At 52.9% G+C, this 12177-nt stretch overlaps 2 protein-coding genes across 3 annotated transcripts; one reads left to right on the top strand and one right to left on the bottom strand.

Moving 5' to 3' along the window:
• Positions 1–4188: 4188 nt before the first annotated feature.
• On the bottom strand, positions 4189–5716 carry LOC120658689 (gibberellin 20 oxidase 3-like). The gene is made up of 2 exons (XM_039936928.1): positions 5238–5716; positions 4189–4984 (listed from the first exon to the last, which is right to left on the bottom strand). The coding sequence occupies exons 1-2, from the start codon at positions 5714–5716 to the stop codon at positions 4351–4353; spliced, it is 1113 nt and encodes a 370-aa protein (XP_039792862.1). The 3' UTR covers positions 4189–4350.
• A 3545-nt stretch (positions 5717–9261) lies between these two features.
• Positions 9262–11700, top strand: LOC120659435 (zinc finger A20 and AN1 domain-containing stress-associated protein 9-like). Of its 2 annotated transcripts, none has more exons than XM_039937578.1 (2): positions 9262–9417; positions 10942–11700. In XM_039937578.1, exon 2 carries the CDS (start codon positions 10955–10957, stop codon positions 11447–11449), a length of 495 nt encoding a protein of 164 aa, XP_039793512.1. In that variant the 5' UTR covers positions 9262–9417; positions 10942–10954; the 3' UTR covers positions 11450–11700. The 2 variants fall into 2 exon arrangements, with proteins under 2 accessions (XP_039793512.1, XP_039793513.1); XM_039937579.1 differs by lacking the exon at positions 9262–9417 and adding an exon at positions 9470–10277.
• The last annotated feature ends 477 nt before the right edge of the window (positions 11701–12177 follow it).

The following is a 12177-nucleotide window of genomic DNA, read 5'->3' as shown; positions in this document are numbered from 1 at the left end:
ATCGCGCACCCGTTGTGGGCAATCTGAAAAGAATTCAGATTTCAGGCCTCGCCTCGCCTCGCGAACATGCGAGCCTCAAAAGCCCTCATCAGTAAGTTCAAAAAAAAAAAACTCTCATGGGCTCCGAATGGCGGCCGGCCGGCCACCGCCTCGCCGCCGGCACCCCGGCCGCCCTGCCGCTGACCGGCCAGGTGACCGTAGTGACCGGCGCGGCGCGCGGCATCGCGTCTCACCTGTCCTCGCTCGGCGCCAGCGCCGCACGGGAGCCGATGCTGCCGGCCGGTTCGGGGAGCCCGCAGCCCGCACGGACATGGCCGGCGTCGTCGAGTTCCTGTGCACCGCGCCGCCGAGTGGAGTTGGTCAACAGCCAGGTCATCGGGGCCAACGGCGGGTACGTGTCTTCGATGAAGTCACTGCCTTGTGGGCCACCCGTTACTCCCAGTTGTCGGCAAGGTGTCGTGCGAGCCGTAGCGTGAGTGCGTGAGCGGTTGTACTTGTACCACGTGCATGCCATCTTTATATAGCAAAAATAAAAAAATGAATTGGAGAAAATAGTTCATTATAACTTCCGCGAATGATTTGGGTTGAATTTGCAAGCTTAGCGGTCTATGCTCAAAATTAAGCCAAATTGACTATAGTGATATCCAACGATTTGGGGCTCTACTCAACTTTCGAAGTTTTATACGTCCCACATAGCCACACATTTTGGTGATTGCGATTGGTTATTTACTTATTTGTATGTCTCATTGACCATGTGATGTGCTTGTCTCATATTCCTTTTTTTTTTACCAAAGACAGAGAACATGAGGCAAACACGTGTTTGGGTTGATCCAGATTACTAGCATACGTTGTTTGTAGGGTCAAGCAGACCAAGCATATACTCCCTGTTCTTTAATATGTGATATTCAGGGCCCAAAAATATGATTTTCTTTAAATAAAAAAACAAAAAACAGATGATGGTGTTAATCAATCACTAGTGGAAGTTGAGCTTGTCATCTAGGCTTTGCCACGCCGCATGTTAGGTACTCTAACAAAATTTAACTTAGAACAAATTAAAACAACTTTGTTTAAGATGGGAAGAGTATCATAGCCCGTAAGACGACTTGCCCTAGTACTTGTCCTGATTGCTTTGAGAATGACTTCAATGCAACCCTCCTAAGGACTCATAATGTACATGTTACTCCTTTTGTTGCAAATTATAGTTTGTGTTGGGCTTTTAGATATATAATTTCATTTTTACGCATCTAGATACATGGTATGTCTAGATACATACTATGTGTCTAGATTTATCTCCTCGCAAAGAAAAAAATATCTAGATTTATCAAAATAACATATAATTTGGGACGGAAGGAGTATTATTTCAAAAGGGAACTATAATCTAACACAATATTAGTCCTGACTACTAAGTGCTCACAGAGGTATACGGTAACGGCAGGCTTATGGTGGTGAGACTCCGGGCGTATAGATACAGGCCGCGTACACATTCCTACAAAAAAAACGTACTTTTTGCCTGGGGAACCTGAAGACGGGTATAAATACGTGCCGCGTATCCCTGCCGCGTCGGCAGAAGTTTCCCTGTATAGGTCGTGACGTACAGCACCGAGTCGGAATGTCGGATACGTCACCCGAACACGACACGGGTGCGGCCAGACGCCCCGTACGCCCGCGCTATAAATCGCGCTCGTCTCCCCGTAGCAACCCGACCGATCCAGCAGGTCAAATCAGATTAGATCCTTTTGGCGCGCGCGCGGAGGAGAGACCAGCAGGGCTCCCCGGCGATGTGCGGCGCTCCTGCCTTCTCTCCGATCGCGACGCGCTACGCCTCCGAGCCGCCGCCGCCGCCGCCGCCGTACGAGTACGACGCGCTGCACGCCTTCTCGATGATTTCGGCCGCGCCGTACCCGGCGGCGCCGCCGAAGCAGCAGCAGCAGCTGTTGACGATGGCGGAGGCCGCGCGGGGGCGGCAGATGAAGACGCAGCGGCTGCAGTTTGCGCCGCCGCCGGCGAAACTGCAGCCGCTGCGTCCCGCGACGGCTGTCCCTGCTCGGATCAAGCTGCGCTGCGTATCCGAGCGGCCGCCGGAGCCGGACGTCATGGACGCGGGCTCCTCGGCCCCCTCGACGCCGTCCGACTGCTCCTCGATGGAGACGACACCCTCGCCGCGCGGGCCGCTGCCGGCCTCGGCGGCGCGGCAGATGCCGCTGCCGTCCCCGACGGCGCCGCCGCGCGTGGAGGTGCGCCGGGTGTGGGCGCACAACTTCGACGCGGAGGCCAGGCTGATCGAGTCGCTCCTGCCCGGGTTCCGGTACGCGGCGGTGGACACGGAGTTCCCGGGGACGGTGTACCGCCCCGCGGGGGCGGCGTACACTCTCACGCCGGAGCGGCGGTACGAGCTGCTGCGGCGGAACGTGGACGCGCTGGAACTGATCCAGCTCGGCCTCACGCTGTTCGACGCCGGCGGCGGGCTCCCGGGCCTCGGCGGCGGCGCGCGGTACGTGTGGGAGTTCAACTTCCGTGAGTTCGACGTGAGGCGCCACCGCCACGCGCCCGAGTCCATCGCGATGCTGCGGGCCAAGGGCGTCGACTTCGACCTCACGCGCCGGCACGGCGTCGGCGCGGCGGAGTTCGGCCCGCGGCTGCGCAAGTGGGTGCGCGCCGGCCTCGGCCGCGCCGGCGTCGTCACGTTCAGCGGCGGCTACGACCTCGCGTACCTGGTGAAGGTGATGTTCGGGGGCGGGTACAGGATGCCCACGTCGGCAGGGGAGTTCGAGGGCGTCGCCAAGGCGGCGCTGCTCCGGCGGCGGCTGTTCGACGTCAAGGAGATGGCGCGGCTCTACCCGCGGGACCTCCGCGGCGGGCTGGAGAGCGTCGCCGTGAAGCTCAACGTGGGGCGGGCCGTCGGCGAGGCGCACCAGGCCGGCTCCGACAGCCTGCTGACCTGCCACACCTTCCTGAAATTGCGAGAAAGCTACTTCGACGACGACGACAAGCTCGCGAGGGTCGCCGGTTTCCTCACCGATGTCACGGCGTGCTAACTGCTGCCGCCTGTAGAACTTGGTTAGGGTTTAGGATGGTCTGTAAAACATTTTCATTGAATCTTTGTGCAGAATCGGAAGCTTTTCTTGGCTTTCTTTCATTCTAAGACGGCATGCAAATATGCAATGTGCCTCGCTCCACAAGGCCATGTATATATATACAATTTACTACTCCCTCATTTCTAAATTACAATAGTTATTTATATGTATCTAGACATAGGTGCATAGCAAAATATATGTATCTAGAAAAAATAAAATAAATTATAAATTGGGATGGAGGTAGTAAAAAGAACAACGGTGAAGTAAAGAGATATAAAGATTCTCTACAAAGGAATTTTGAACTTTCCAACTCCAAGAGACCTCGAGAGGTATGTAGAAGGCAAATTGGCTTTAATTTGTAAACCTAAACATTGTGGGTTGTGACAGCTTGTCAACAGAGCACCAAGAGACATAATCCATCAGCTCTTTGAAGGAGGTAAAATCCTCATTGCCTAAACATTGTGGGTTGTAACAGCTTGTCAACAGAGCACCAAGAGACATAACCCATCAGCTCTTTGAAGGAGGTAAAATCTTCTCATTGCACCAGGAATTTGAACTAACATCTTTTTTATCCAGTCTTGCTAATTTAGATCAAATTATATTTGAACACAACATGTTCCTAGAATAAATCTACAATGACATGTCCCAAAAGAATTTAAATGAGCCACCTTTTTTGAAATTTAAACGAACCACCTTTAAACATGAGCTAAAATGAGGCATGGGCATGTTGACATGGTGTATGGAACATACGAGCCAATTTGTGGAGGAGAAAAAAAATAGACCAAGGGTATAAATAATATAGCACGTCTAGAAAATAATTGTGGTACCGTCTGCAAAAAAGCTCGTGTGTGACCTGGTACCAATTTGTGTTGAACCAAAGCTTTTCTTCCCCTTCTTAGCAAAAGCTTTCAAATCCAGTTTGTGATTGTACCTATGTTAGGCAGACATCAAAGGTCATTAGACGACCTTTTCATCTCAAGCCACACGAAATTAGCACATGATGACCTACAGTCGCGCTGTGCCATCACATGACCAAACATTTTGCATGAATGCATGCATTCTACACCAACATTGTTCATCACCACAGCGCAAGCAAAATCAAGCATTGAAGATGTGCTAAAACCGCGAGGTTACTCTCAATTGTCGCCATGGGAGTCCTTATTCCACCATCTACATCCATGGAGATCTAGCATCTTATTTAGTACTACACAACTAGCATGCGTCCATGGATGCGTCGTCGCCGGCCACTGCTGCCTATGAGGTAGAGAGAGATCGATCACTCCTCCTCCTGTCCACCATGGCCATGGTCGCCATCGTCTCCGCGGCCTCGCGCGATCGACGCCACGAAGGCGTCCATGGTGCTGGCGTCCGACCGGTAGTGCTTCTGCGTGAACTCGAGGAACTCGCGCCAGGTGAAGTCCGGGTACGCGCGCGGGCGGCCGGCGGCGGCGTCCAGGAGCGCGTCCGGCGGGCGGACGACGCGGTCCAGCGGCGGGTTGAGGAAGAAGGTGAGCGACCTGCGGGCGGCGCCGCTGCTCACGACGGCGCGGTGGAGGCAGCTGGCGTGGCGACCGTCGGTGAGCGCGGCGAAGGTGTCGCCGATGTTGACGACGAGCGCGTCCGCGCTGGGCCGCACGGCGCGCCACTCGCCGCCGGCGCGCACCTGCAGCCCGCCGAGGCCGTCCTGGTGCAGCAGCGTCAGCGACGTCGGGTCCCGGTGCGGGCCCGTCCCCAGCGTCAGGTGCGGCTGCCGGCACGGCGGGTAGTGGTTGAGCCGCATGACGGAGTCGCCGCCGGCGAAGAAGCCCCGCAGCGCGCCGCGGTCCGGCAGCCCCAGCGCCGCCGCGAGCACCTCCGTGACGTCCAGCGCCAGCCGCGTCATCGTGTCGCAGTATTCCTGGTACACCTCCCTGCATTCCATCCGTGCATCATGCGCATAAGGTTAGTGTTAAACTCCGTTTTGCAACTGAGATTACGGAGATTCAGCGTTCAGTTTGCAAGGATAAGCTAATCAAAAACAGAATTTTGCAAGAATTAACAAGTTTTGCGTCTGCATTTTGATTGCGTTTTGCTTGCAAAAATTTAAGGAGAATTTTGATGATTGGACCTAACACGCTGTGCAGGGGTTTTGACGCCGGAACGGAACTCACGGACGTAACGTACCCCATGTGGCGGTACTCCTCGCCGAGGATGCCGACGAAGTAGTCGGCGACGGGGCGGCCGCTCCCCGGCGCCGGCGGCGCGGGGCAGTGGAACGACAGCGTCTCCTTCCACGGCAGGCTAGCGTCGAAACGGTCCGTGAAGCTGCTGGCGTAGCCGTGGCTCTCCCCGGGGCGGCGGCGCGCGCGCTGCTTCTCGGCGAGCGGGCGCGCGTAGAAGGCGTCGCAGCAGCGGTACGCCTCGGTGATCAGGGCGGCGCCCACGCCGTGGCCCACCACCTGGAAGAACCCGTGCCGCTCGCACGCCTCCGCCACGCCGCGCGGGAGCTCCCCGCCGCCGCGGAGGAATCCAGCGAGGTCGACCACGGGGATGTCCATCTCCTCCACGCCGCCGCCCGCCGGCCGCTCCTCGGCCGGCCACACGAACTGCGCCGGGATGCGCTCCGCCCGGCTCAGCACCTCGGCGTCGAACACCACCGCCATGCCGGAACCGGCTTGGCTGTAAGCTGGAGGAGGCGGAGGCCCTGCACGCTGCAAGCCTGCGCTAGCTGCACGGCTCGCCGGCGCCGGCCGGTCCGGCCATATATAGCGAGACGGCTCGTTTTGGGGAGGGTTTAAAGGGCCTCGTCAGCTAAAACGGGCGCCGGATCGCCGTGATCTCCTCCTGGAAGGCATCTCGTCTGGATTCATCGATAACGCTTTGCTCCCGGGGAGACCATGAAACTGATGGAGTTGGGTGAGTGGCAAGGTAACGCCAGTAACGCATGCCGGCTATTGTGATTCTGTGAAGCATGGCTGGAGCTGGAACAGCAAGGGAAGTGTGAGGCCTGACGCAGGACGTGTCTATCTTGTTGCTTGAAGATAAGCATGTAATTACAGTGCAGGGAGTAATCGAGAGTATATGGTATGGATTAGATTGAACAGATCAACGCAGATGGATAGAGTTGGCTGTATATTCCCTTATTTCCCAAACAAGATCGAACTGATTGGACCAGGATGTGAAAAAAAAAGGCGTTGTGTTCATGCTTGGGTTCCAATTTTTGTATTTTCTTTTTAGAATGCTAATCAACAACGTCGTGTAAGCATAGGAGAGCTTTGCATGCCCTCGCCTCCGGCACCGCTCCTCGCCACCCCACACCGACCACCGCCACCGACGCCAACTAGTCTCACTGCGGCCCGCCAACGCCAACTAGTCTCGCCGCCGCCGCCTTCTCTTCGCCTTCACGGCCGGCCACCGCCAAGCCTCGGCCAGCCGTTGGCGCTCCCAAGTCGCCAGCTATGGAAGCCGACCCCAATCCTGGAAATCCGAAACCCTAAAGTTCGCTGGCGGCCGCTCCCCCCACAAGCTATCTTCGACTAGGTAGAACTTTCCATTTTTTTGGAAAATTTTAATTTCTGTAATTTTCTATTTTGGGAAGTTATAAAATTATGTATATAAATTTCATGTATAACTTTTATATCCAAACTTTTTTAGATTATCTTTTCAGTGAAATTGTTGTTAGAGAAGTTTTGAACAAACTTTTAGGCATAACTTCTCCTTACAATTTTTTAGAATAATTTTTTAATGATAACCTTTCACATGGTTATTAAGACGCTAAGGCGAGATGTGGTGAGCCACCCTCTTCCAATTGCCTAGGCGAGCAAGGCGACGCTATATGATTGTAAGAAACTTCAAAGCAACAGCATAGAGGAAAGAAAAAAAGAAAAAGAAAAGAAGAAAAAAAGAAGAACAAGATACTAAGAAAGGCCCAGCCCACTAGCCAGCCCATATATCCCTTCCTGGCATATTGTGTGTGATCTATCAGTTCCCTCAGCCCTCCCCATCGACAAGTATTCCAGGTCTCCGCCACCACTTACGTTCCTCCCCTATCACGTTCTCCATTTGTGCTGCTACCGCACACAACCATTGCTCCCTTCCTCTCCCCATCCTCACTGCTGATGTTGCCCCTTCCAGATCCCCTCCAGTCGCCTATAGATCGCAGATCGAGGGCTGCTGACTTCTACTGCCCTTCCTAGATGTCTGATTCTGCAGAAGTTTGTGATCGCCATAGCATCTGGAGCCGATTGGGATGGAGCAGAGACAAGTGCTCGGCCTTCCCAGTCCGAGCTTTTTGGATTCTCGTCATCGTCAGAAGTGGGCTTCGGAGAAATGTCATCCCTCAAATGGACTTCGGAGATTTGCCATTATGAAACATGTCACACCCGCTGGAATGTCATCTGAGGGTCTTAACCCTTTTTTCTTCCTCATCTACCCCTGTCCCTTTCTTTCTCCTTCACTGGGACGGAACGGAGCACTCCCGGCGGCACACACATCTCCGGCGAGCCCCCCACGGCGAGTCCCCCCGTGCCCCCCACGCTTCCCTGCTCGGCTCCGCCTCCCTGCTCATGCTCTGCTCCGCCTCCCTACTCGGAGCGCTTCCCTGCTCATCTCGATCCCAGGCGGCGCGCACCGGCGAGCCCCCCACAGTGAGCCCCCCTCCCCACACGGCCCTCACCCCCCACGGCGCTTAAGCTGCAGACCCTCGCGGCCTGCGCCCCGACGGCCTGCGCTGGCTACCTGTGGCCCGCTCGCCATGGCTGGCCCCAGGTCGGCTTGGCCACACGACTATGGCACCTCCCCGCCGTTCTCACCCATGGCGGCCATGGAGTCCAGCACGGCAGCGACGCCCCCAAGGCCGGACATGGAGGACAGCAAGTTCGGCCATGGAGGCTATCAGTTGGGCGGCGCGGGGGTTGGGCTCGCCGGCGAGCAAGCTCGGAGACAGACGCGCGCTCGACGGGAGGTGGGCTTCGCGCGAGCGGCGGCCTCGGCGTCGGAGACACGCTCGGCGCCGGCGGTCGCCTTGGGGAGTGGACGAGTGACGAGCGGTGGTGCTCGATCCGTTTCGGCCGCCCCATTCCATCCGCAGCAAATAGAAAAGGAGAGGGGCAGGGGCAATAGAGAAAGAAAAAATGGTAAAAACTCTCAGATGGCATTCCAGCGGGCGCGTCTCGTTTAATAATGGCAAATCTCCGAAACCGCTTTGAGGGATGGCATATCTCCGAAGCCCACTTCCGACGATGGCCAGAATCCAAAAAACTCTCCCAGTCCCCGCCAGTTCTTCCCCTCTCTTCTGTCTACTCTCCTCTCTCATTTGGCTTATTTTTGGTCGTGCTGTCCCCGACACCTAGGTTTTTTTAGCGCCTCGATGACTAGGCGACACCTTAATAACCATGATCTTTCATCACAAGTTCATATGAGACTAGTGCCAAACAACGTTTACAGATAAAATTATAATGAAAACTTCTCTGGGAAAATCTTTCTAACCTAACTTTTATAAATAACTTATACAAGTAATCAGCGTCATCGTAAATCTATATACACAACTTTGCGTTTAACTCTTTCTAGATAAACTTTTCAAACACATGTTAAATAAGAAGATACGGGTAAATGAAAGGAAAGAAAAAGAAATGAAAGAAAATATTTTATGTACTAATTATTTACCCATGCTAATGATCGTACCTACCACATGTTGAGAAGTAAAAATAAAATAGAAAATGAAGGAAAAGAAAAGGGATATGTGGAACATTAAGATTAGACCTAAAAAAGTGCCGCATATCAGGCACATCGCGCGCCAGCAGCGGCTCTGGCGAGCGATCGCTGCATTCCCAGTTAGGCCGAACCTAAGGCCGCGTTTAGATCGCGAAAAACTTTGGGTTACGATACCGTAGCATGTTTCGTTTTTATTTGGTAATTAATGTCCAATCATAGATTAATTAATGTCGTTAGATTCATTTCGTGGTAATCAGTCAGACTGTGTAATTAGTTATTTTTTTAATTATATTTAATACTTCATGCATGTGTTGAAAAATTCGATGTGACGGAAAAGTTTGGGAATTTTTGGAACTAAACGCGGCCTAACATATGCGGACCCTTGGCTGCCTCTCCATTGATGGGCCGTGCGGCCCAAAACCCTTCCTGGGCTGCCTTTCCCTCCGTCGGCGCTAATTAACCGCCCGATTAGTTAATTAATCTAATCTAATCCGACGGTAAGTGCACCGGCGGATCGGGAAAGGGTTGGCCAACGGCCCCCCTCAAATAAGCCGACGCCTCCTCCCTTCGCCTTCCTCTCGACGGTCGACCCGGGAAAAAAAAAATTCTCCGCGGGGGGAAGGGGAAAGGTCGCGTGGTGTCTCGCCCACAGGTTGGTGCCGCCGCTCCCCCTCCTCCTACCCCTCATCCTCTTCTTCCCCGGCCCCAGATCCGATCGCCAGCGCGCGCGCCGGCCGATCTGGGGCGGGCTCCGCCTCCGCTCCGCCCGAGGCCCGCCGTTGACGGGGTCCGCGGGTCCGTCGAATTCTTTTTGGGAATTTCGCGCGTGCTGTTTCGTTCTAGGCTGGTGGTCTTGTGGCTGGGTCGAGGCGTGGCGGTTGGGTTCGGATCGGATCTGCGCGAGCTTGAATTGGGTTGACCGCTGTGGTTGGCGGCATGCCGGCGTGGGGTCTGCGCCCGCGCGTCTCTCTGCTCCTCCGTTGGGCAGTTTGTGAGGAGGATTTGGGTTCGCCTTTGGGTGTTCGGTGAACGAGCTTTGGTGGTTGGCGGCGGATGGGGGTCTGAGTTCATCCTGGCCCCATCGTGGCGCGAGTGGCTGCTTGCTCGTGGATGAAGCAGCGAGCCTCCTTGCCTTGCTTGGCGTGGATAGCCTTGGTGATGGGCCATTGATTATGTCCAGAAGTTTCACGGTGACCTTGGCGAGTTCAATTGCTTGGACGTGCTGATGAGGTTTGGCTACGTGAATTGGGTGTGCGCCTGGGTGATTGCTTCGCCCGTATGCTGCTTGGTTGCCTGCCTTGTGCTGGTGCTAGTTGAGCAATCTTTACTTGTGGAGCAACCAAAAAATCCGTGGCTTCATGCTATGATTGCGTGAAGCAGTTGAGTGACCAAGGGGTGCAGAGCTTCAGTTGTTTGTAGAGTAGCCAATAAGGATGATATAGAGTTAAATCTGCTCAAACAGAAGACCTGGGGCTCAGGTTGTTGGCTAACAATCCCATTGCTGCGCTGCAGGTTTGATGCGTTTGCCCTTACTTTGTTCTGCTTGAGAAGCTGACAGACAAGTTGATGTCTCTGTCTGTTTTCTGTATTACAGCTTAATATGCTAGTAGAAAGTAGTCTCAGGTCAGGAAGAAAGAATCATCGATAGAATTTTTTGATGTTTTTAGATTATGGATAAAAGAGAAACTTTTGATGTTTGCATCAACTTACAAGGGACTGAGGATAGAATCATTGATAATACTTCTGATATTTGAATCAACTAGAAGCTATACAGCTTATGTGAATCTTTGCCTGCGCCTACTGCTTATTTGAATAAATATGTGCCGTGTTTGTGTTTCAAAGACCTTGCATCATGGCACCCTTGGATAATTGGCACAAGTTCGTTAGCTTGGGATTATTCATTTGTGATTGTTGCAAGTCAGATTTGTTTTTCAGCTGGTGGTCAGAACTGGTCTTGTCCTGTAAAGAGAAAACAAGGGTTGAAAAATGCTACATTTCTTTTCATGATTCAATCCAGAATTCCTAGTTTCCTCTTAGTATCTTCCTGTACAACCTTATAAGTTCCATTGTTGAGCATTAGGTCTCTCTGAATCTGAATCATGTATTTTTTTGGCCAGTTCTCACGCTTACTGCGTGCCCATTTCTTGCTAATGAGCTAGAACCTATGTCCTTGCAGCCCATCTGTAGCAATGGCACAGGAGAGCTGGAAACAGGAGTCCGAGGAGACTGGAGTCCATGCGCCTGAGGCCCCAATTCTGTGCATAAACAACTGTGGTTTCTTCGGCAGCAGCATGACGAACAATATGTGCTCGAAGTGCTACAGGGACTTCATCAAGTTGATGGAAGCCCCTGTGGTTGAGAAGAAGGTGATCACGGTGGCATCTTCTTCTGCGGCACCAATGGAGACAGCAAATCAAGATGATGTGCCTGCAGCTGCTGCCGCTGAAGCTGTTGCGGAGAAGCAAGCAGAGCAGGAGCCGCCAAAGCCGCCCAGCAACCGGTGCCTGACCTGCCGCAAGAAGGTTGGGCTGACCGGCTTTCTCTGCCGCTGTGGGGGCACCTTCTGCTCCATGCACCGCTACACCGACTCCCACCAGTGCACCTTTGACTACAAGAAGGTGGCACGGGAGCAGATTGCCAAGCAAAATCCAGTTGTGATGGCAGAGAAGATCAACAAGATATGATGCATGGTCGTGTGCAGGGATTGCTGAATTCATGCCTGAGTTCCTGAGTCCTCAAGTTCACTCCAAACGATAGGTTCCTTCAGGTGGTGGTCTGGGTTAGCGTGGTAGGGGGTCTCAATTGTGTCTATCCTTCTCCTTTATCATGGTTTCATTCTCTCGATTGTGTAATAATGTAAATATATTCAAACTGTAATTTAATCATATTGCTTCCTACGACGATTGCTGGGTTTATCGCTGATCATGGCTTTCAAGTGGTGTCGTGTCTTGTGGTTATCTGAGTTCTGGGCATATCAAGAAGTTAAATTGGAGGAGTTAAGGATCCTGAATAACAGCATGTGCTTTGTTAGGAGTATTGAAAGCATGGCAGATTGTGCTATCACTTTAATCCAAAAGGTTCTGCTGGAAAGATGCATTGGTTTTGCGTTGTCGCTTCCTCTGGAAGTTGTTTAAGTTGAGAAGATAAGATTGCGTAGCAGGAACAACTTATTCTGGATCTGGAGGCAGGTGGTGTATCGACATGTCAGTGGTTTTTTTTGTATCATTGCAGATTATCACTTGTGCTGGAAGTCGCTGCAAGTATGAAGCTTATCTGATCCACTAACATCATCAGATGAAGTAATAGATAAGCATATATATGTCAAGTCTGTTTATTTGTGTAACACCTCCGGTGTTTAGCACTGTTTTAAACATGCAATTAATATGAAATGACAAGTTAAACCCCAAATTTT

This window comes from Panicum virgatum, chromosome 2N, assembly GCF_016808335.1.
Source record: "Panicum virgatum strain AP13 chromosome 2N, P.virgatum_v5, whole genome shotgun sequence".
Taxonomy (NCBI): Eukaryota; Viridiplantae; Streptophyta; class Magnoliopsida; order Poales; family Poaceae; genus Panicum; species Panicum virgatum.
Note: the sequence above shows the minus strand (reverse complement) of the source record. Positions and strands in the feature narration are given on the sequence as shown.